This window comes from Megalobrama amblycephala, linkage group LG18, assembly GCF_018812025.1.
Source record: "Megalobrama amblycephala isolate DHTTF-2021 linkage group LG18, ASM1881202v1, whole genome shotgun sequence".
Lineage (NCBI taxonomy): Eukaryota > Metazoa > Chordata > Actinopteri > Cypriniformes > Xenocyprididae > Megalobrama > Megalobrama amblycephala.
The window spans coordinates 10052613-10078326 of record NC_063061.1 but is presented as its reverse complement, the minus strand read 5'-3'; the positions used below and the strand labels follow the sequence as shown (position 1 = coordinate 10078326).

General features: G+C 36.1%; 1 protein-coding gene across 1 annotated transcript; it reads right to left on the bottom strand.

The window, feature by feature from the left end:
- Nucleotides 1-522: 522 nt before the first annotated feature.
- Nucleotides 523-25714, bottom strand: rars1 (arginyl-tRNA synthetase 1). The gene is given in 16 exon segments (XM_048165650.1): nucleotides 523-746; nucleotides 1837-2084; nucleotides 5782-5954; nucleotides 6988-7093; nucleotides 8341-8450; nucleotides 8913-9091; nucleotides 10360-10464; nucleotides 13525-13539; nucleotides 15400-15523; nucleotides 19444-19564; nucleotides 19793-19914; nucleotides 20009-20109; nucleotides 20200-20308; nucleotides 20471-20659; nucleotides 24705-24842; nucleotides 25431-25714. Coding segments are annotated over 16 exon segments (1995 nt in total). The 5' UTR covers nucleotides 25476-25714; the 3' UTR covers nucleotides 523-636.

The window sequence follows — 25714 nt, the reverse complement described above, 5'->3', positions numbered from 1 at the left end:
TTATATATAATATAAATTATATAAAAATATAAATAAATAAATACATATACTTGTAAATATTTCTCAAATATATACATGGATGTGTTTGTATTTATATATACATAATAATTACACACAGTACACCCACATATATTAGGCAAACTCAAACTTTTATTTTGTATGCGATTAATCGTGATTAATCGTTTGACAGCCCTATTTCAAAGCGATTTTACGTTTTTATTCTGTTTTTGCTTTAACTGACACAAAACACGATATGCTCTCATTTGTAATGGTGACATAATGTGGTTAACGTGTGAACGTTACGTATGATTGAATGGAACCGATTGACGTATGATTGACTGGGTCTGAAGTGGGACATTTAATTTGGGATATTCCCACGTCCAACCTTGCCTGGAACGCAGCATAATATTCAGACTTGTTATATAGAAAGGAAAGGTTGAAGAAATTGACTTTTTGGCAGTTTTCAGGGTCCAGATGGCTACCCTGACATTTATGTGAGGAGAAATGACCAGGAAATCAAAGTTTTTGTTATGGACAGTTCAATGACTTTTATTTGGTATACCATAAGAATCCGTTGGGACATCGATGTTTTTGAGTAAAAGGTCTTGTGTTCAGAGGAGGAAGGCATTGACCAATTCACATCCTCTGAACTGGATTGATACCCAGAATGTCAAAACCTTTGGCCATCACAGCTGCGGTGGCTTCACAGAGGAGCATCCGCCACATGTTGACTTTGACCACTTCCCCTGAGGAGAACGATTTAGAGCAGTCATTAGTCAAACAGGCCATTTTCAAAGAGGCAGGTTCATTTCAATCAAATCAATGATGTTCTGTCACGTCTTGGTCATTAAAGCTCATTCATTAAACTTGTAGGGGGGAAAAAACAATCTTAAAATACTCCCCCCTCCCCCCCTAAACATTAGAAAAATAAGTCTAAGGCACTTCTAATACAAAAAGTTACAAAGCCTTTATTATAGTTTTGGCTGGTCACATTTGGACATTAAAAATGTAAAAAATGTTCAAATGTGACCAGCCAATAATATATTTCTGTTCTTTCAATAATTTTTCATGAGGTCCTTCCAGCAAATAGCATTCCAAGACGTTTCTTTCAAGATGTACTTTTTTTCCCCTAGTTTAATGTGAGACGCATAAGTGACCCAATACGATAGTACTGTTTTAATTATATTGTTGTCATTATTTTTGCATTAAGTGCAGCAGAAATTACAATTTATCTTTAAATCCATGAGATTTTAAACAAAAGAAACCCAAAAGTCCCATAAGCAGCAGTCTTTTTCAAACTAGTACAGCTAATTTCATTAGTCTATATTAAAAGAAGACAGTAGCTTCATCAGTGCCTAAGTAACTAGTTTTTAATGAGGAGATTCAAATGGGAGAAAAAAAACAAAAAAAAACTAAAGGATTTCTATCTGATATTGTCCTAGATTAGATTTCCCTGTTCAAATAAACCATTTGTTTTTCATTAAAACATATTGTAACTGTGAAAAACAAAGTTATTACATTATATGTAAATTACAGCTCCTCTATTTAGTATCTTTTATTACAGTATAAAAGTTTATCCTGGCCTACAAGTTGAAACTAAATATATTTCTGGACCAATTACACACCTGACACATCTTCTAAAGAGCAAAAACCACATACTCCAAAGTACATGGATTTATTTAACCATTAAAACCTCAAGGTTTTGGGCACTGAGGATGTTTTTCTTTCTCAGTATGGGGGGGGGGATTTCTGGGCCAGCTACACTTTTTTTTCAGATAGATTCCGCTCACTGTGAACATTAATGACTTCTGGATCGTGCTCCTTCAGGGAACCCACCTGTCTGGCGGTCCTTCTCCACGCAGTAGCAGCTGTCGTAGAACTCTGTGAAGGTGGTGGCCAGCTCGTAGAGGTAGTCGCACAGTGTGTGAAGCAGCAGGTCGTCTGTGATCTTCTGCAGAATCTCAGGGAAGCGCAGGATGCACTTACCCAGTTTCCACTCTTTCTCATGGTCCAGTAAGACCTCTGTGGTCTCGGCTGCTTTGCGCAGGACGGCCTCCTGGATGTTAGCCAGTCTAGCTATAGACCTGGAGGTAAACAGAAGAAGAATGTGTCTTATAAACGATATTATACATTTCTGCATGGTCAAACTTGGCACATCATGTTCGGGTGTGAGGCATGAGAGAACTGACTTGAATATGCTGGGGTTATTTTAGTTCAGTGTTTTTTTTTGTTTGTTTTTTTTTATTTGTTATTCTTAATTTAGTTTAGTTTTTGCTTGCTCATTGTTTTAGTATTTATTTGTTTGCTTGTTTTAGTATATTAGAGCTGCCAAAATTTACACTGCTTACTGTGTATCATTTAAAAATGCTTAATGCCGTTAAATTTCTCTGTAATTTGTAAGGTTACATTGGTTACAATGTATTTAACAATTTTGAGGACATGAAAATGTATTTTAGGGGCCGTTTACATGACACTGTTTTCAACTAAATCACTTTCCAGAACATTCTCATTCACTGTCCCTTGCTGGTGGAATGATCTTCCTGCCTTCATCCGGAATGCGGAATCCCTGGCAATATTCAAAAGACAGCTGAAAACCCATCTCTTTCGTGAGCACTTAACCTCATCTTAAAAAAAAAAAAAAAATTCTTATTCCTATCCTTTCACTTCCTCTAATCCCTCTCTATTGTAGCTTATGATGATCTAAGCACTGCCTATAACTTGTATTATGAGCACTTCTTGTCTATTTGCCTCGTCATGGCGACTCGCTTGTTGTATTCCTCACTTGTAAGTCGCTTTGGATAAAAGCGTCTGCCAAATGAATAAATGTAAATGTAAATGTAAACTAAAAACGGGAAACTTTTGAAAACGAGTTTTCATATGGTTATTGTCTCCATGTAAACTACAAAAACGTGAATTTGTGAAAACGGTGACGTCATGCGCATGCGTATTACATATTCAGTCTATAGGCGCGTAGTGTTTACAAAGTGACATCGCCAACTACTGGCCTGGCCTGGCATTTTTAGTCATTTTCGAAGAACGTTTCGACAGTGTTGTTGCCTGTACACGAAAAATGCAAAAGGAAAAACTTCAGTTAGCTTCAGTTTTTCCCGCTTATACTAGTTTTTATTTCCATTAACAAACATTTGAAGCACTTTTATGATGGCTTTTTGTCCATTTTGGATCTTGATAGCCACCAGTCACTGTATGTTTTTACTGTATGGAAAAAAGCAGCTAGAACTTTCTTCTTTTGTGTTTTATAGAAGAAATGCATGGATTTTGAAGAACATTGATGACATCATTTTCATTTTCAAACAAACTATTCCTTTAAATGGTCTACTACTGAGATTAACACAGGATGAGATCAATGCAAATGGCCAAACAAAAATTAAAAGTGCACAAAAAGAAAGAAAGAAGTGTCATTTAACTGTTGCAACAGCTCAGATAAATAAGAAAAACATGTTACAAAAAAGAAGTGTCTAAAAGGCCTTTCTGCCAGAGAACTAGAGGAGCAGGTTCTATTGGATGCGTTCTGAGAAATCAAAAACTGAAATCCCCAACAATTGCTGCCATGGCCAATTATTATTTTTTGGCTTGTTCTCCTGTCAATGGCTTTGATTTCCACCTCCACTTCACCCAAAAATGATTTTCTGTAACCAATTGTTTTGAAAAGCCAATTAGAGACAGAAAAAAGCTCTCCAAATGCAAGGGACCCATGAGACAGGAGGGATTGTGGTACCCTACGCTCCTGACATCAGGTCAACAGCCCTACTGAGACAGAAGAGCATACACAAGGTGATAAAGAGTGAGAATAATAGAGCACTTGTGCCGAGCATCCACTCGGGCGACAGCAGAAGTAGATCTGTCACAAACACACACATTTCAGCCAGAAAAACACTGACTGCACAGCAGATGCATGCATTCATTCATGGGCACACAATCTCAAAGCCCCAGAGTCCCACACACATACCATTTCCACACAGCATCATGGTTACAACTGCCAAGAGAACAAATAACCAACAACCCATGAGAATGAACTGGAAGGGCCATTTCAACAGTGTTGGTGAGTTGTTTCCCAACACCCATGTGGGAATCAATCAGGCCACCGTTTCCAGCACAGACCCATATAAACATGTCCCAGAAGGGGTATATCAAAGCCCAGAAGACCTCACCTGAAGCAGGTGAAGATGGGTCAGTACTGTAGAAGACAATATAGAACAGAAAAAAGCCATTCAATGTTCATAGGTTTTTAGTCAACTAGAAAAAAATAACTCTAGAGAGGAGCACTTTGCTAAATATATGCACTGCATTACATATTCATCACATTTTTACATAACATGTTAGTGATGTCTTCATTATTTATGAATGTTTGAATAAATCTGTCATGTCAAAACATGTTTTGACAGCCAATGTCTAAATGCTTATATTCAAACTATGAATTTGAGTACACATAATTTCATTAAATATAGAAACTGCCTTACGTATGTGCGATTTAAATGTTTGTATACAACAAACCTATATACAAGCGTTGATTGTATCTAGAAATAAACAGCAGTTAAATTTGATAGTTTGCTGTTCATTTTAACTCTTTATATTATCGTATGTTTTATATGACAGTGTTCCCAGATTAGTTTACAGTTTTAGTTGAGATTTGAAAAAATATGTACTGTGTAAGTGTAATATGTAAATATGTACTGTACCTGATGTACCTGTACCCCAATTTTCACCAATTAATCAGCAACCAGCTCTACATAAGAGTGTCCATGATAAAGAAAGTGGAAATGTCATTTTTGTATATTTGTTTCATATGACTTAAAAATATATATCTAATACCATTTTCAAGAAAAGAATCAATTTAATGACTAATAAGTAACAAGTATTTATCATTTTTCAAAAATGTTTTTAAATACTTTTAAAGATAAAAGTATTTGATTAATTTATCGGTCGATTGATTGATTTAACGATCGATCGATTTACCGTTTTATTGATTGATTTACAGATTTATCGATAGATAGATAATATCAAATAAACTTTAATACAGAAAACAAGTAAAACAAAATTGAATTGAATTTTTAAAGATATCCTATTATACTTTTTTACATTTTAAACAATCTTTACTGTGTAATGTTGCTGTTTGAGCATGAAAAAAGTCTGCAAAGTTATAAAGCACAAAGTCACTCCAAAGCGAGTTATTCTCTATATCATTAAACACAGTTTCTGAATTCCCTGAAATGCCTCGACTGTAGTTTTGAGTTTTTATCCAGGTATGAACACGTCACAATATTCCTCATTTAAATGATTCTCGCCCAAGTCATATGCAAAATAAAGGGGCGAGGCCTGGTTGAGTTGCATTAGAGGTGTGTTGAAACTTGTGGTTATGTTAAGGGACGTGACATTTCTGAAACAGGCTTGAAGCGGTTGACCAATCACAACACACTGGTCCAGCCCACCAATCAGAGCACACTGCGCTTTTCAGAAGGAGGGGCTTCATAGAGACAGGAACTAAACTGAACGTTACTGACAGACTAGAAAGAGAGGTGCTGCAAAAATACTAGATATGTGAAAAATAGCGTGTTTTTTGAACATTCAAGCATGAAAACCTATTCTAATAGACCCCAAAATGAAAATCAAGACTTTGAAAAAGGGCATAATAGGTCCCCTTGAAAATACTTTAAAAAATTAATAGACATGACAAAAAAACGAGTACCACATCATTGATGCAGATCAATACCCAGCAGGGCTCATTTGATGTGGTTAAATATATCCATCACATTGAGGGCTTACCTGATGCGTGTGAAGGCATAGAGGAGGTAGGCCGCGGTGTTGCCCCTGTCATCCAGCATCTTGTCGAAGGAAAATACGTAGTCATTGATGCGGTTGTGCGAAAGATCTGCATATTTAATGCAGCCAAAGGCCACGGCACGCTGAGCCTTTACCAGCTCCTCCGGGGTCAGCACCTGCAACACACACACGCTTTCAAAATGTTGAGGTTGGAGCAGCCAAGACCTTTTGCCACCTTCAGAAAAACAAGTTACCAAGTATGTGCTGAATAGGCAATCAGGATTAAATAAGATAATCTTAAGATACGGTCACAAACCAAGCAGCTTTCTGTTGGTCACTGCGTGACTAACTTGAAAATGAGCAAAATCTGCATGGGGAACTTTTTCATTTCTTATGAAATTCCAGATATATAAATGCATCATTCATTCATTCATTCCAGATTGTGTGAATTCCTATTGAAAATGACTGGATTTCAAAGCACAAAATTTTGTTGAGCAACAAAAATGTGACTATACCTTATTAGATTTTATACATATTTGTCTCCAATTAAAGGGGAATGAACAGATAACTAGTGTTCAGAGTGATTTAAAAAAAAAAATTGCTTCAGATCAGCAGATCAGATCAAATTTTGGCTCTGTCCTACATCACTGGTTCAAACTGATTATGCTCACAGGAACATTGCACGATTACACGCCTGCTAACTTTTCTGCCTAATTTAATGCAGCATATGTTACTTTCAATATTCCTGACAAATAAGGCACTTGGCAAAAGTCTGATTCACTTTAGGGAAAGGAAATCTTTTTATATACTTGGTAACATCCATCAAATAATAAAATCAACAAAAAACTTTAAAATGGTGTGTGTACACCTTTAACTATTCCAAGAAAGGCTTTTCGAGGACATTTACTTTCCTTACTTGTGTCTGAAGCAATATAATTGTCTTTTTTCAAATTCCTCTACTGTCAGAAGCTCACTCGTTTGTGAGATATCAATCAAGTGAGTGAGGCATTAGGATGCTCTTCATTTCTGAGCACAAAGGAGTTGTGAGTAATACAGCCAGTAATTGTCATTAGCACATCTGGTCTCATTTGAGATCCATTGATCTCTTCTGAATTGAGCTGAAGTACTCAGGCACACAAAAGGATCTGAATGAAAGCTTTCAAGGTGGCATAAGAAGATGCCAGTTTCCTTGGAGTTTGAAGGGCTCACCTTATCTCTCTCTTTCTCCTTCAGTTTGTCCATGGATCTTTTCAGACCCTCCTCCAGAAGGTCCATTAATCGCACTGTGTCCCCTGAACGTGTCTTAAACTTTTTCCTGAGATGGAAATTTCATGTTTATAAAAAAAGAATCATGGAAATGTGGAAACAGTGCTTTTTAAATGCATCATTCAATACAATATTTCGATTACAGCTAAAACTAATGCTACATGAACCACTAGCGCTGCAACTAACCCCTATTTTGATGATTAATCATTCGATTATTCCTTTGATTAATCAAATATTAAATATTTTATTGGGTACCTTGCCAAGGTTTCACCCTTCAAACAATGTTATGGTTTAAAATATAAAAATGACAATCCTTTCACAGTTGAAAAGCAGCAGATTAAAAACACTAACATATACATTATCTCCTCTGATCACCGAAGTGTTATTATTTTTCATTAATCTTGCAGTAATCCAGTTATCGTTCATATAAAAATACTATTATTTGCATTTCATCAAATCTGATACTGAACAACAAATATTGTTTTAATGAAAATGAATTCATTCCATTTATGCTACATGCTCCATGAAGTTTTCAAAGTTTCGCACCGATGGTGACATTTAATTACACTTTTGCTGTTGCTTTGCAAAATAGAAATGCTTGCATTATAAGAATGAACTCAAGTTTAGGTTTGGGAAGATTTTTAATGTCTCTGGAATAAGTGTTATGCTCACCAAGGCTGCATTTGTTTGATCAAATATATAGTAATATTGAGAAATATTATTACAATTTAAAATAACCATTTTCTATTTTAATATATTTTAAAATGTAATTTATTCCTGTGATGCAAAGCTGTATTTTCAGCATCATTATTCCAGTCTTCAGTCACATGATCCTTCAGAAATCATTCTAATATGCTGATTTGCTGCTCAAGAAACATTGCTTATCATTATCGATGTTTGAAAAAAATTATATTATTGTGGAAAAACAAGAATAAATTTTTGATACAAGATTCTTTGATGAATAGAAAGTTCAAAAGAACAGTGTTCATTCAAAATAGAAATCTTTTGTAACATTATAAACGTCTTTACTGTTACTTTTGATCAATTTAATGTGACCAAGCTGAATAAAAGAATTAGAATGTAGTTAGAAAGTAAATCTTTTGAACCGTAGTGTGTGTAAACATTTTGTATTTCATAGAAATGCATTTAAACTACATTAAGGTCACACCACGGGTTTGTTGTGGCCACGCACAAATGCTCAACTAATCAATAATGAAATTATTAGCACTATGGATCATCCAGATGGAAACATGATGCAGACAAAAAGGTGACTTCTATACTGATCAATGCACTTACTTGTCCTCTCCAAGCACCACGCCAAAACCTGCATGTTCTACCCGTGTGACCTTGGGATCGTACCAGCCTATCAACTGAGCAGCAGCAAAGATCACCTGGAAGTGCATTGCCTGTCGAACACCACAGTTAATGCCAAGAAGAAGAAAAAACACCAAGAACATTTAGTTATTTGACCATTAATACAAGTAACACACCAAATAAACAAAAAGTTCTACACAGTTTGGATCGAGATCCTCCTGATAAATCCTTCATTAAATGTTAGCCAAAGAAAGCATCTTTCTTATCTAAGCAAAGCAGAATTGTAAACTAGCAGTGTTGATAGAGATGTGAGCAGACTGCATTTCATGACCTAGACCGCATTAATATTTGAGTAGGTGAGGAGTCTATTGCACACATTTATAAACATACAGCCGTTTGAATTCTGGGGTGTTTTTGTGTCTCGCCTAGCGGCCTTGACCCCTGCTGCATGTGTCCTCATGCGCATCAGATAACTGTGGGAAGGTTTGTGCCGTTCAAGACTTCCCCAACACTGTCCGTTACAAACCCATATATCCAGACGTACACCCACGCACCTGGCCGCTGTCGGTCACGTAGATGATGATGTCAGCTTTCTCGTCAAACAGACGATTTTTGATGGCAGCCAGATCGGAGGTATCGTAAGTATAGCCTCCATCTGATTTGACAATCGTCAGGGGAATAGACTGGCCCGGAGCAAACACTATCTTCCTGCCCTCGTCCAACTCCACCAGACCTGATGAGAGAGAAGAATGTGAATGTGAAATTGGATGTATAGTAGAGCGAGGGGCTAAAATCAATCTTGAAACAACACTGCCCCCCACTGGACATGTGCGGTCAGAGGTGCAATGCTTTTTTTAAACGGAATGTTCTGGCTCAATTATTGTCGATTGGCAATACTCGTCCCTCGGTTTGTAAAAAACAAACAAAAATTGTATTTACAGTATTGTACTTACAGTTGCACTGCACCAGAGTAAACATTAAACACAATGTTTTGGAAGTACAGCCACTAGTACATGACACTAGTGCAAAAAATTACATAACCTTGCAATGTTATACAATCTTTAACTCTTGATGTCAATGTAAACCTTGTTTGCAAGGATAACTGGGACTGTTCAACTGTCAATCATTCTTAAGAACAAACGTTCAAACAAATATTAAGCAATTAAAAATAATAATAAAAGAAAAGAAATAAAATGAAAGTAAATAGTATATTAAATCAATTAAAAAAATTAAATAACTGATTAAAAGTAATAAACAAAAAAACTAAAATAAAAAATTAATAAAATAAAAATCAACTAAAAATAATAAATAATACAAACATATACAAATAAAATAAATGAAAATAAAATAAATCAATCAAAATAAATATTAATCAACTAAAATAAATAAACAACAAATATTTTATTAATAATACAATTAAAATAATATATTTTTAATTATTTAAAAAAATAAAATTAAAATAATAATAAAAAAAATAAAACAAACACACACACACTTTCTTTAGTCCCATCTTGAAGTGAAGTGAAGTGAAGTCTGTTTTTTTTTTTTTTTTGGTACCACTAGCAGCACAAAACAGAATTGCAGTCTGGAACTGCAGCCCAGTGACCTTACCAATAGTGTGAGTTTGGGTTTGGGGTGGGACTGCCTATGTGTTTGAACAACGAAAGATTTGAGAATCTATTGATGCAAAAAAAATGTATGCACTTCCCATTCAAACTAGGAGTTTTGTGGCTCCAGATCCTCGTGTGTCATCTTTGAGCCCATATAGTGTATCCCAAAAAGTTCCTAAAATAAACTTTTAACCATTTGATATGTCTCGGCCACACTTCCAGTTTCAATTAGAAATACATAAACACAGGAAATAATGCAACTTATTAACCTTTATTCAAATGTCAATAGACTATCGTTGTCATATCTGTTCTCAAATCAAGATACATTGCATATATCAAAGTTTCTAAGACAACACACTTATGAAAGAGTCAAAGAACACTCCATCTGTACCTTTTTCCTCAAACTCTTTCACCACGACCATCATCATGTCCTGGTAGTAGGACTCTCCTCTCTCTTCTATGCGAATTTCCAGGCAGTCGTAGATCTTTTGAAACTCTGCATCAGCAAAGCGGACAGAAGCGGAAGGGACAAGACGGTTTAATTACAACAGTCACACCACAGGGAAATCAAATGCAACACTCTCCTGATTTAGCAAAGCCTGATTGGACAGCATCAGCAGAAAAAAAAATACTAATTGACCTTCATTAGACAAGCCTCAGTGGGGGAATGAGTTTTGATTAAGGGCTAAAGGTAGATGCTGTCACATCAGAGTCTAGAGCTGGTGTCGCTGGAATGGTGGTGAAGGGCATCTGTGCTCTTCAGATTTAAAATGTTCAAGCTTGTTTTACCCAAAAAAAAAAATTCCTCTGCAATAAATACAGAAATTGAGAGGAAGAGGAGAACAAATGTGTGAGGAATGTCTCAGCTTATAAATGTTGGAATTATTAAAGAATTAAATCAAAATGGCAGATAAAGCTTTTTAAAATATGAAACCTTCTCGAACATGAAAGCTCTTAAATTAATTACAATATTTGGAACAGAAGCTTCACTACTTTAGAAAAATACATAATCCCTGTAGTTTCCCTTTCCTATCTGGATGTAATGCAAGTAAATGATGACTTTAATTTTTTCTAGTTACTGGTATAAACTCTATGGACCATAGACTGTTAAAAAAACAGCATGTCTCCTCTTCCTTCCACTTCAGACAAAAAGAAGCCAAAATATCCCAGTAACAGTTGTTGCCGATTACGCTGCTCAGAGCCTGAGTCTGCGCAGCAGTGATCCTGAGGTGGATCCTGCACAGTAGTGATTCTTTGGATTCACTTTTCAGGACTTGTGCAGCACACTTGGTATGGACACTGAGTCTACTGTTGTTAACTTGCTACTAAGATGCTGTTACAGTGCTCAGCGTAAATGAGTACACCCCCTTTGAAAATTAACATTTTAAACACTATCTCAATGAACACAAAAACAATTTCAAAAATGTTGACAAGACTAATAGTTTAATATAACATCTGTTTAACTTATAATAATATAACTTAGATTACATATTTTTATCACACAATTTTACTCAAACTAGGGTGATGCAGAAATGAGTACACCCCACAACAAAAACTACTACATCTAGTACTTTGTATGGCATCCATGATTTTTAATGACAGCACAAAGTCTTCTAAGCATGGAATTAGGAAGTTGGCAACATTTTGCAACATCTATCTATTTCTATTCGTCAAGAATTAGCTCTTTTAGAGACTGGATGCTGGATGGAGAGTGACACTCAATTTGTCTCTTCAGAATTCCCCATAGGTGTTCGATTGGGTTCAGATCAGGAGCCACTGAATCACTTTCACCCTGTTCTTCTTCAGAAATCCAACAGTGGCCTTAGATGTGTGTTTAGGATCATTGTCATGTTGGAAAAGTGCACGATGACCAAGGGCACGGAGTTGATGTTAGCATCTTCTCTTTCAGTATAGAGCAGTACATCTGTGAATTCATGATGCCATCAATGAAATGCAGCTCCCCGACACCAGCAGCACTCATGCAGCCCCACATAAGGACACTGACACCACCATGATTTACTGTAGACACCATGCATTTTTCTTTGTATTCCTCATCTTTGTGAGTTACAGTTTTGAAGCCATCAGTTCCAAAAACATTTATCTTGATCTCATCACTCCAGAGTATAGAGTCCCAGTAGTCTTCATCTTTGTCAGCATGGGTCCTGGCAAACTCTAGGTGGGCTTTTTTATGCCTGAGCTTTAGGAAAGGCTTCCTTTGTGGACAGCACCCATGCATGCCATTCCTCTGCAGTGTACGCCGTATTGTGAACTTGAATGCCGATTTTCTTTCTCATCAGAAGACGCTCCTGTCGAGATGTTAACTTCTGTGGACGACCTGGACATCTCTGTGAGATGGTTGCAGTTCCATCTTTTTTAAATATTTGTACCACTTTTTGCTACATTATTCTGACTGATAAGTAAAATTTTGCTGATCTTTTTGTAGCCTTCACCTTTCTGATGTAAAGAAGTTATTTTCTTTCTCAGGTCTTGTGATATTTCTCTTCCATGCGGTGCCATTGCTGACAGCATGAAATGGGAAGGGGTTTTAACACCCTTTTATAGTCAACTGTCTGCTGGACACCTGTGTAATGAATAATTAGACTCACCTGTGGTTGAATTCTTGTTAAATTAGACATTTGTAGTCTAAAATTTAGCTTTGCTCCAGAGACTTTCAGTGGGGTGTACTCATTTTTGCATCACCCTAATTTGAGTAAAACTGAAAAGTTTGTTCTCTAAGTTATATTATTAACCTTACTTTCATGTTATAAGTTAAACAGATGTTATATAAAACCTAGTCTTGTCAACATTTTGGAAATTGTTTTTGTGTTCATTGAGATATTGTTTAAAATGTTACTTTTCAAAGGGGGTGTACTCATTTACGCTGAGCACTGTATATACTGACCTTTACTGTCCTTATAAAATATTACTTAAAAGAGTCTAAAGCAGGGCTATTCAATTAGCTTCATTTGAGGGCCGGATTATCAAATTGAAAAGTTGAAGTGGTCCGGGGGTTCTTTGGGGGGTGGGAATAGCGGGGAGCTGTAGACACATAACAGTTTCAATAAGTAAGCTAAAATATACCTAGAAACGTGATACCCAACAGTATGCAGATATAATGATGTATGCAGATACTTGATCATTTACAGCTTTGTACAACTATTTTCCTAGGTAACAAATATATGAATTATACAAGCTCATAGATATGTGACCCTGGACCACAAAACCAGTCATAAGGGTAAATTTTTTGAAATTGAGATTTATACATCATCTGAAATTTCCATTGATGTATGGTTTGTTAAGATAGTACAATATTTAGCCGAGATACAACTATTTGAAAATCTGGAATCTGAGGGCGCCTTTAAAGTTGTCCAAATGAAGTACTTAGCAATGCATATCCACCCACAAAAATAATTTTTTGATATATTTATGGTAGGAAATTTACAAAATATATTCATGGAAACGATCTTTACTTAATATCCTAATGATTTTTGGCATAAAAGAAAAATTGATAATTTTTACCCATACAATGTATTGTTGGCTATTGCTACAAATATACCCGTGCGACTTATGGCTGGTTTTGTGGTCCAGGGTCACATATTGGTAAGAATTATTTTATTTATAATTATCAAATTATTATAGGCTTAAATGAAAATATTCTGACAGTGAGACTGACTTAGTAACCACAGGTTAAACTATGCTGGCTACTCACTACCACTGTCAATTGATATTATGATATTATGAATCTATATGCTAATAAAAAAAATAGCCTAAACACAGATAGAAACTATGCACCCACCTTTCAAAAAAATTGCCATAATTTTATAACAAAAATTAATTATTTTCCCCTACCCACGTAATAAATCTAATACAATATAAATGACTATATTAATAGCATAGTATTCAATATAAATATTCCACGTTTGTGCCAAAACCATGGTAAATACAGTCCTGTTAGTGGTACCTGTAAATGTTTGTAAGGGTGGTGATTTGGGGAATTTAAAAGTCTTCTAACTTTGTTCATGGCTGTTTCATCCGATTTAAAACTAGTTTAATCATCAAGTAGTTTGTGGTTTGTAACAGAGAGGTGTGTGTTAAATTGAATCGCTTCTCATTGGATGCTGCAGTGCCTTTTAATAATGTTGTCCAGTAACAGGAGTAAACGCAACTCCTTTGAGCTTGTGTTCCGTTATCCACTTGGCCATGCAGTGCAGTTCAAACTAGTGAAACAACTGAACAACTGCCTCAGATGATTCAATGACAGAGCAGTCAGAACGAATCCAAATAGTTTCAGCTATGCTATGCAAGTGCGTTTGGCCAACTCACCGAAAAGAAAGGAACAACGTAAAAGAATAATTCACAAATGATTTGAATCTCTGGTTCAACCGACAGAAATACGGGACACACATAATAATTGCTGTAATATTTGCACGGAAAATGTTTCTCATGTCATAAGGAGCGCTCATGATTTAAATTTTCATAACGCATTTAAATCAAATATATATTTTTTTGTACTTATATTAATGTATTTTTAATTATTAATATTTTTCAATTGTGAATGCAATAAATAAAATGTTTTATTATATTCTAAATATAAAAACTATAAAATAAGTGGTAAGATATTTTAATGTTTTTCAAGTTTCTTTCTATGCTCACCAAGGCAGCATTTAATTGATCAAAAATGTTGTGAAATATTATTACAATTTAAATTAACTGTTTTCAATTTTAATATATTTGTATTATTTAAATTTGTATTTTAATATATTTGTATTTTTAATATATTTGTATTTTAATTTTAATATAAATGTATTTTATCCCTGCGATAACAAATCTGAATTGCTCCAGTCTTCAGTGTCACATGATCTTTCAGAAATCACTCTAATATGCTGATTTGTTAACGGTAGTTGTTTGCATCTTTGATGTTTTGTCTGCTTCCTTTAGCAGTGAACAATTCACACTATCCTTAGATACATAAAGTGGGGGAAATGACAGTACTTTTTACTGTCATTTCTTGCTGGTTCAGCTGATATTCTCTCCACACTGCGGGCTGTTGTTTCAGAGAATAATGTAACAAGAGCATTAATGCCTCTTGATAAAGTAGAGACATTCTCAGGTATCTCACACAAGAAACATCACTGTCTGTGAAGTCTGGCTCTTTGCTCTGGAGTTTAACCACACACTTGTACCAGCATGAATGAGGCAAGGTTTTGGTCTACTCAATACATGATAAAGTGAGAATGACATTCTCAGATTTTCTGTGCACATTTTACCAATTCCAATCCACATCAATCTTAATAACTCTATTAATATTGTTTTTAATCATTTATAAGTGATATATAACACGTACCATTTCGGGAAACAGTTTTCTTTTCACAGATGAGGTCAAAAATTATTTCCATGAGAAGGAGCCTTTGATGAAGTCTGACCAAGGGACAGCAAAATGCTCTTTGCAAAATAATTAAGAATTAAGGTGAAGAATTAAGTGTCTGGAGTTTAACCACACACTGGTAGGCCCTCTTCTTAAACTCTTCATCCTCATCAAACCTCTTCTTAGACTCCTGATAGAGATGAGAAAAGAAACAAGCTTTAAAAAGAAAAACATTCAGCTGAACAGGGTCAAAGCTCTTAGCACTTGTGAAACCAAGATTCCATCAAAGCCTTCTGCAAAAAGACATGAAAAACTATTTAAACACTACATATATGTGGAGACACAATGCAAACAAAAAAATAATAATAATAATTATAATAATAATAATAATAATAATAATAAAAGGGTAAAGGTTGTCAAATTACACTTTTATTTTTTCTCTCTACTGTGTAACATCAGTTTAGCAAGCAAACATTCTGTTGGGTAAGCAAAACGGTTCTGCAAGAAATAAGAAAAGCATCAAATGCATCACAACAAATGAACTGTGCACAAAGTGTTTCGACAGACCTGCAGAAAACAGATGATTTTTGCAGTTTGTGTGCTTTTTTGTGAATTTTGACACTATTTCACTATTATGACAGAGCCAGTATAGAAGGAACAGGAAATTATAGGAGAGTTTTTGGTTAACACTTTATTTTAAGGGTCCATAATTATGCGGTAGTTTAACATTAACACACCACTAGTTGATGATTAACTGAACTAGTAAAGGCATATTAGCTATTATTTATGAGGTAGCTAAGCTTTAACAAACCAATAATTAATAATTAACTGAACATATATATAAAGGGCATATTAGCATTATTTACATCCAATCAATCAAGTATTTGAAGGATAAATAAGCAGAAATAAGCCAATAAAGCATGGTTAATGGGATGTACAATAAATGCCATTTATAGTTACACTTCATTTTGATAGCCCACTTTAGACATTACTTTGCCACTCTACAACTACATGTCAACTAACTTTAATTAGCGTATTAGTAGACTGTTAGGATAGTTGATTAAGTTGACAATGACGTACTAGTAAATTTACTTATAGCCAGTAGAATGTCTGTTGGGGAGCATCAAAATAACAGATATAAAGGAGACAGTCTACTAATGCTCTAATGAGAGCTAGTTGACATGGAGTTGCAAAGTTACTTATAGTCAACAGAATGTCTAAAGTTGACTATTGAAATAAAGTGTCAACCCTTTTGGCCATGATTTACAACTTAAAGGGTTAGTTCACCCAAAAATGAAAATTCTGTCATTAATTACTTAACCTCATGTCGTCCCAGACCCGTAAGACCTTGAATAAAGTTATTTTTGTTTTGTTTTTGCACACAAAAAGTATTCCCGTCGTTTCATAACATTAAGCTTGAGCCACTGTAGTTACATGGACTATTTTAACAATGTCTTTACTACCTTTCTGGACCTCCAAATGTACAATGATTGCTGCCTATGTGTGGCTCAGAAACTCTCGGATTTCATCAAAAATATCTTAAATTGTGTTCTGAAGATGAACAAAGGTCTTACTGGTGTAGAACAACATGAGAGTGAGTAATTAATGACAGAAATTTCATTTTTGGGTGAACTATCCCTTTAATTTGTGTGTGTGCAGTAAATAAATTACATAATGTAATATTTCTGTGATTTACCATCTATTAAGTAAACTGAACAATATGAATCATTACGTTTAATTAGTGTTGCTTTTACAGATTTGATTAATAAATTGCTAAAATTGTACATTAAAGACCATTTGACCCCTATACTATAAGTATAATTACATTAATTACTGATTTGTATGGCACTCATTGAGTGATGTTCAAGTTTATTCACCAGAATAAGCCAGTAATTATGGCTAAGTAGGCAGTACTAAGACAATTTCTGGTGTGTTCAAGCTTAACTACTACATAAATAATGGCTAATATTCCTTTATTATATGTTCAGTTAATCATTAACTACATGACCACATGATTATGGACCCTTAAAGTGTAACAAAATGCAGACTTAAAGAGTTAGCTAACCCAAAAATGAAATTTCTGTCACTCACCCTCATGTCGTTCCAGACCCTTAAGACTTCAAAAAACAAATTAAAGGTCCCGTTCTTCGTGATCCCATGTTTCAAACTTTAGTTAGTGTGTTGTTGTTGTTAGAGTATAAATAAAATCTGTCAAATTTTAAAGCTCAAAATTCAATGCCAAGCGAGATATTTTATTTAACAGAAGTCGCCTACATCGAACGGCCAGTTTGGACTACATCCCTCTACTTCCTTCTTTAATGACGTCACTAAAACAGTTTTTTGACTAACCTCCGCCCACAGGAATACACAAGAGTTGCGTTTGTAGAGTGTGTTTGTCGCCATGTCGTCGAAATGCTGTTATTTTCATCCCGCAGTCCAATCACCGGGTCTGATTCCGGCTCAAATTGATAGGGTAAAATTAAAGACATGTTTACAATAACACTGAGCGCGTGCATCTCCACGTTATGGTAAGAGGCGTGACCTTTCCGGGCAAGGAGCGCTCAGAGCTGTCGAATCACAACACAGGAACCGCTGGCACAATCAGAACTCGTTACGTGTTTCTGAAGGAGGGACTTCATAGAACAAGGAAGTCATCAGCCCGTTTTTATGACAGTGGAAACAGCGGTATACGATGGTGATGGCGATAAGTAAATTATGTGAAAAATACTGTTTTTTTTTTTACACGCGAAACATGAACACATGTTATATTGCACACTAGGGCTGGGCGATATATCGCATGCGATTGTCACGCGCATTTCGTCAGTAAAGCCGGTTCCCTGATTGCCGCTAAATCGCCATCACCTGCTTTCAGATGGAGCGGCATTTAATAGACAGAGCCGTAGATCACTGATAAGCCACGCAATATCGCGTTCATTATCGAAGGCGATTCATCTGCGATATGAATGCGATATTGCGTGGCTTATCAGTGATCTACGGCTCTGTCTATTAAATGCCGCTCCATCTGAAATCAGGTGATGGCGATTTAGCGGCAATCAGGGAACCGGCTTTACTGACGAAATGCGCGTGACAATCGCATGAGATATATCGCCCAGCCCTATTGCACACTATAAACACAATCAAAGCTTCAAAAAAAAAAAACACGAAAAATGGGACATTTAAGATATTTGTAATGAAATCTGAGAGATTTCTGTACCTCCATTGAAAGCCCAGTAAATCCATATGAATAAAGCAGTTTAATCCAAGCCTTGTGAAGATATTCCATCACTTTATATGATGAGCAGATTTAATTTAGGCTTTTATTCACATATAAACAATGACAAGAACAAACAGCATGATAAACATGAAAGCTTGTGCCGTGCATCACGTGCTAGAACAAACCTCATTGGTTCTTGAGCATCATGCATGCATGTTTGAGCTTTTGTGTTTACCTAATGTGATGTGCTCAATGTTTGAGTGTTGATTATTGTTTACCCTTAATTAAATCTGTGCAGTCGTATCTCTTCACAAGAGTTGGATTAAACCGCTCGATTCATATGGATTTTATTTATGATGCCTTTATGACCTTTATGGTTATCTGGACTTTCAAAGGATGGAGGTTTCAATGGAAATATAAAGGTTTACCAAAGTCTCATGGGTTTAAATGATGTAAATTATGACAATTTTCATTTTGGGGTAAATAATATCAGATACAAATATAAAATCATAAGTTTGGGGGGGGGTTAAGATTGTTTAAATGTTTTTGCTCATCAAGGCTGCATATATTTGATCAATTAAATACAATTAAAACAGTAATATTGTGAAATATTATTATAATTTAAAATAACTTTTCTATTTTAATATATATTTAAAATGTAATGTATTCCTGTGAATTTTCATTTCAGCATCATTAATCCAGTCTTAGAACTATTTTTACAGACCGCCTGATGCCACCATTTATCAGCTGACCTGATTTAACAATAATAATAATAATAATAATAATAACATTAAGTAATGCAGTGTAAAAATTGGTGAAACATCGGCTGGTACGATCAGCAGTCGAAAACCAAATTTTGAGCACATCCCTGCAGGTTGTATATAGCATGTACTCACTTTGTAGAAAGCCTGAAGGTCACTGATAGGCGGGGAAACACTGAGATAATTTGGGAACTTGTCTTGCAAATGAGCAATGAGCATCCCAAACTGTGTCCCCCAGTCTCCAACATGGTTCAACCTGACAGATAAAGGACAAAAGGATGAAAGATGCACACAAGCACTAATGAACACACAGATTACTGCTGGCCAACACAAACGCAATAAAAGAATATAATTTTCACAACATTTAACCACAAGTTTATGTTTTTATAGGGAAAAAGAGAAAGTTCAATCGGTCGACCTCTACAACAGAGATTTAAATTTTATGAAAGCTCACAGATGAGCTCCACAACTAATACACACCAACCTTAGCACTTCATAACCCAGGAACTCAAAGAGTCGACACATGCTGTCTCCAATAATGGTGGACCGCAGGTGACCGACATGCATCTCTTTGGCAATGTTAGGAGAGGAGAAGTCCACAATGACCTGAAAGACACCAAAAGGGTAAATACCACTTGATAACACACTGCTTTACAGAACTATGTTGTGATGCATTTCATCACTACAGTGAAACACCTACCTTCTTTTTCTTCTCCAATGGCGGAGGCTGAACTCCATTCACAAGCAGGTTTGAGAGAAGTTTAGAGACAAACATTCTCTTGAGATGAATGTTGATAAACCCTAAAATGCAATATGTACTTGATTATATACAATAAATCTTTAAAAGGATGGGAAAAAATGATCTTGGTGATTATGATGTTCTGAACAAACCTGGCCCTGCGATTTCTGTTCTCTCAATTAACTCATTGTTTGGAATGTTTTGGACAATCTTCTCTGCTATCTCCCTGGGGCTGACCTTCTGTCCTTTAGCTTTCATCATCTTAAAAACACACATTTACAAAAATAATTCCATACAACTGAACAAAAGAAACAAGTCACAAGAACATTCTTCTTTTGACAGAAAGTTTGAAGCAACATAAGGGGAGCACCAGAACAGTTCTCCTAAAAATGAAAATTCAGACATAATACAAATGAAACCGACCTGAGACATCGCCATGGCACTGTTACACTGATAATCACCAAACTTGGCCTGCTGGTTGGGGGTGACCACATGTGGCGGGTTCTCTAAGTCAGGGTAGGCGCTACTGATGGCCTCCCCAAAGATCTGTTGCAAACGCTGGTTGATGTTCAACATCGTCTTGCCGTTTTGGCTCATCTCCTCCTGTAAACTCTGAGGAAACACAGTGGAAACAGATTGGCCAAGTTCAGACAGCAACAGAATACGGCTGTCAGTCCTGTATTTTAGACCTTAATATGGCTACATTCACACACCGTTCAGTAATTTACAAACCGTACATGTTGAGGACTCATAACCGCATTCTCGGAAAACACGCGCTGCGTGAATGAAACAGGACTGGACGACTAGTTGTCTGTCAGTGCGAGAGAGCCGCTCTGTGCTGCACAAACGTGTATCTACCGTTTGTTGTGGGTTTTCATGTTTGGTTTCAGTAACTTATAGCGATGTAGATATGAGCTGTGTGTGATCTGAAGGTTTTAGATCCAGTCGCTGAAGCTGCTCCCGTCACTTCTGTGTTTAATGCACGATTCAAATGCTCCGCTATCCACCCAGATTAAAAAGCTGCCGTTGGTTAATGAAGATTTGATGGATGAACTCTCAGCTCGATTGGACTCTTGTCATATCAAAAGTAATAATAATAATTTTTATGGATGTTGCCATCTTTGATATTACTTTGGTCACTGTCACTAATGTTACTGGAAGGAGAAAACTGGTTTGACTCTCGTTGCACGTTCATACAGACAGTATTCGAGACACTACTGTAAGTAGTGTGATAGAGACATTTCGAGACTCACACCTGTTAGTAAATGCGGTTACCAATCCCAAAAACTGACCATGTGAACTATTATAGTATTTAATCATATTTTGAACTCCCTTTTATTTTATTTTCAGTTTTCATTTTAATTGTAATTTTTTTAATAATAATTCTACTTAGCTTAAAATGAATTATTATAACTGTGGTAACAATTACCCATGAGATCATGCATCAATGCATTATAAGGTGCATTGCAAGGTATAATTAATGCATTAAGAATAGTTTCATAATATTATATATATATATATATATACATATATATATGTATATGTTTAAAATGAAGTGTAACAATTTTAATTCCATTTCGTTTTAGTAAACAATATTAGCACTGCTGAATTGTTTGTTGATTGTCACTTGATTTATAATAAATATTCAAGCAAATGTAGCAAACATGTCACAGAGAAACCGATTCTCCTTTTGTGAACGTCGCGTTGTGGCATTCAGTCACAACCCAAAACTTTGTCTCTAGACCAAAAAGAGCATATGTTGAAATCAAGCTTGTTTTTTAACAAGGTTACTTTTTAATATGAATGCACCAATTAAAATTTTGGTTGATTAGTAGACTGTCTGCTTAATATCTGTTAACACTACAAGTAACTTTTAACTTATTCTACTAAACCTAACCTAACAGTCTACTAACACTCTAATGGGAGTTAAGTGGCATGTAGTTACAAAGTTACTTGATTAATAGAATGTCTAAAGTGGACTATTGAACTAAAGTGTAACTGAGTATGAAAATATAGATATATACTTTGAGATTTGTTAAAGATTACATTTAATTTAAAGGGGGGGTCTAATGCTATTTCATGCATTCTGACTTATTTACACTGTTAAAGAGTTGGATTCTCATGCTAAACATGGCCAAAGTTTAAAAAAAAAAAACGAGCTAAAAAAAGTATTTCTGAGCCAAAAATACTCTTCAGATTGCTCACAAACTTTGGAAAATTTTTTCGAGTATGGCCCTTTATTATGTAATAAAGGGCAGAATTCCTTGTATGGGCACTTCACCCGGAAGAGCGCACGTACACACATCAACCAGAGCGAGAGAGCAAGAGCACGCCCACCAACGCGCTTCGTTCGGCTTTAAAGTCCCTGTAAGGTCAATTCTGAGAATTATTTCTAAACACATTATAAATGTTACAAATGTATTGCTGAAACACATTACAAAGACTGTGAATTGTGTAATGCTTAATTGTGAAGTTAGAGCGTTAAACAGTTTTTCACCAAGTCTCTGTTCAGGATTTTTTGGGCGGAACTAAAACGGGGGTCCAAAGACGCACTGGAGCCCCTGAGCATGGCCCCGCCCCTAACACTATATAACTGTCGATGACGCACCGAGCGTGGCGCCGCCTCTAACGCTACAGCAGCTCACCCGCTCAATCTCGAGTGTCATTACAGTCATACAGCCCTTTGCACATTTAGCTAGTAATGCCTTCCTCACGCAAATGCATATTACATGGTTGTTATAATATACAATACAGCTCGGTCTCCTTATTTAAATTTACTAAAACGATGATATGAAGGGGTGGATTAATTTAGTCTCTAAAGTGATATCGTTCTAACTTCGTTCAAACTTTCAGCTGGGATTCACAGATAATCCGCTGTTTTTGGTGAATGTGACTGAACAGACCTCAGCCCCCCTACCGCCTCGGCCTTCCTACCGTCCCACCGACAACCGATGATATGATATGGAGCCAGACAGAGTTTCTCCCATCCTGGCCTTCATCCTCCCGTCTCGCGGCGCCAACATCTGTCGACTCGACACCAGTCTGCAGTACATGCCCAGTCTTAAGTCTAAGTTGCCGTGTGTGCTGATGTTATAACTAGTAGGTAGTCCACAGTAACTCTACTAAAATTTGCAACCCTCTAACATGATTCTTTTTATATGCATCAGTATGTTTGACTCATTAGACTCAAGTAAGTTGAGACTACAGCTCTCGTGAGTGGGCGTGGTTTCAGCGTCGACAGTGGACACGCCCCCAGCGTTTGAGAGCAGAGAGATTTTGATAACTTATTTCATTTACTTGCAGATTTTTTTAATCATTCAAATTTGGCTGGGTGGTTAATAACATGTTTTTCTGCGGTGTGACAAACTCAGAACACATACTTTAAAATGACTTTACAGGGACTTTAAGGAAGTTGGCAGCCCTGCACACGACTTGCTCGAGAAAGATTTGTCACTTTGTTTTTAGACCACGAAATCAACAATATCACCAAAGAAGTGTGTTTTTGGTTGTGAGGGAAAGATAACCTTGCTTCCCAAAGAGAGTTTTGTGCTCAAGCATTACATTGATGCGCTCTCAATATTTGTTATTAAAATAACCATAGAAACTGATAGTTGCAATCACTTTTTTATTGGTTAAAATGAATGGAGAATATCTCTTGTTTTTCCATGGCTGCTCAAGCCTTCAGGATCAGCGTTTATGGTTTTATAAACAAGGCACAGTTCTATGCTGGATTTACAGATCGTTTGAAACTGAAAGATGGAGCGGTCACAGCTATAATGATCCTGGTCATGAGTCAGAACCGCAGGTGGTGAGTAAAACTGCTTCAAATGTCTGTTTTGTTGGAAATAGGCGCATAAAATGTAAACAATACGAACGTAGTGAATTCATAAATTCATTATTCATCATTCACTATACGCTATATTCATTATAGTGATTCAAAAGTTATCCATGGATAATGCAATGGTGTATTGTGTGTGTTTAAACCATCGATAGCTTGCAGACGATCGCTACACGAAAGCTGCGCGTGCTCGTGACTCTTTAGCTCCGCTCACACGGCACGCCGCCAGGCGCTCGGCTGTTTTCGGAAAGACTCGGTACAGCGTATGTATCTTTTATAAATATGATAAAACTAAAGACTTTTCGGAGATATGAAAGATGCACTACTACTCTATAGGTACTCAAGATTAACATGAGATTGGCAGAAACTGTGTGAGATTTACTTTAAGTGAGTGTAAGATGATGACAAAACGTTATATCATTTTGTGGTAATAAGGGAAATAAGTATGCGCAATAAAATTGACTAATTTTGGCGGATGTTGATAAATAAAAAAAATAAAAAATCTCTGATTTCGTCTGATAACTGATATGCCATAACACATCATTTCAGTGCAGATTAAAGCTTTGCAAATTCAAGTTTTACAGAACATTCCATAGGAATGAACTAGAAATTTCCACAAACAGTAAAATTTTTCTATAAAATGGTCTCATACCGTGCCCAAATGATTAGATTTTATTCTTACATTAGCGTGTAAACTCTGTTGACATATCTTAATGTGTTAAATGTAATTGCACAGAAAATGCATTGAAAATTTGTAGTGAAGGTCACACTACAAAGATCACAATCATCTCATTTAAAGGAAAAGCACATCACACTCACTGTTTTCAGGATGTTTAAGCGGTACTTCAGACGGGAATTCTCCTCGCGCAACACATCCAGCTGTGAAGACGTGAAGTTCAGCTGCTGTGGATCTCGCAGCCTCTCGATTTCGTCTTGGAGTAACTTGATTTCTCTTTCCTGTATGGCAAATTGAAACCACAGAAAATCTCAAGTAGGCAAGGGACAAAGATCATAAACATCAGATACCACATATCTCAGTTATAAGAAAATACTTCAAAGTGCAAACTGATTATGGCATTAATATTGTGACACGTGACTACCATAATAGCATAATAAACTCACTACCATAGTTTATTATGCTACAAAGTTCTTTTGGTTTCACTTTGACTATGAATGTGATTACTTCCAAAAAAGCCTTTCTGTTTAAAGAAAGGTAAAAACCACCACATTCACAAGCATAATGAGGATTCTTTGCATTTAAGAATTTCTGTGTACTTTTTGTTAATGTACATACAAATAGCCCTCAACGCACCCCAGGTTTGCAGCTCACTAGAAATTAAGGCACCCTCAGTACAGTACGTCATGATTTATTTTCTTCATACTTTTAATGTCAGCCGAATTTGCAGTCACAGTGCGTTAAACGCTCATGACTGTCAGACCTGCATGCGTGTTTCAGTCTCTTACGTCAGAACATGAGAAACACATGGTAACATGAACACAACTTTTAAATGAACAAAGCTATTAATGTTTTGAAGCAAAGCTGACCTGTCGTTGAAGTCGTGACGTGTGCTCGGCGACGGGATCACCCATTTTTGCGGATAAAGTGAGGTAAAAACAGGCACAAATTCTGAAAATGTACTCTTCTCCAAAGCGAAGAACCACTTTAACCGGCTTCAGCACGTCACTTCCGTGTGAGTTGGATCAGTTGAACGGGTTCATAAAACTGGTCTGAACGATTCGCGGTCCCCATATGAGTGCATCAGTCGTGTTCCGGAAGTTAAAAAAATCCCATTCACTTTCTCCATAGAGGAATTGATTTTGAACGATAA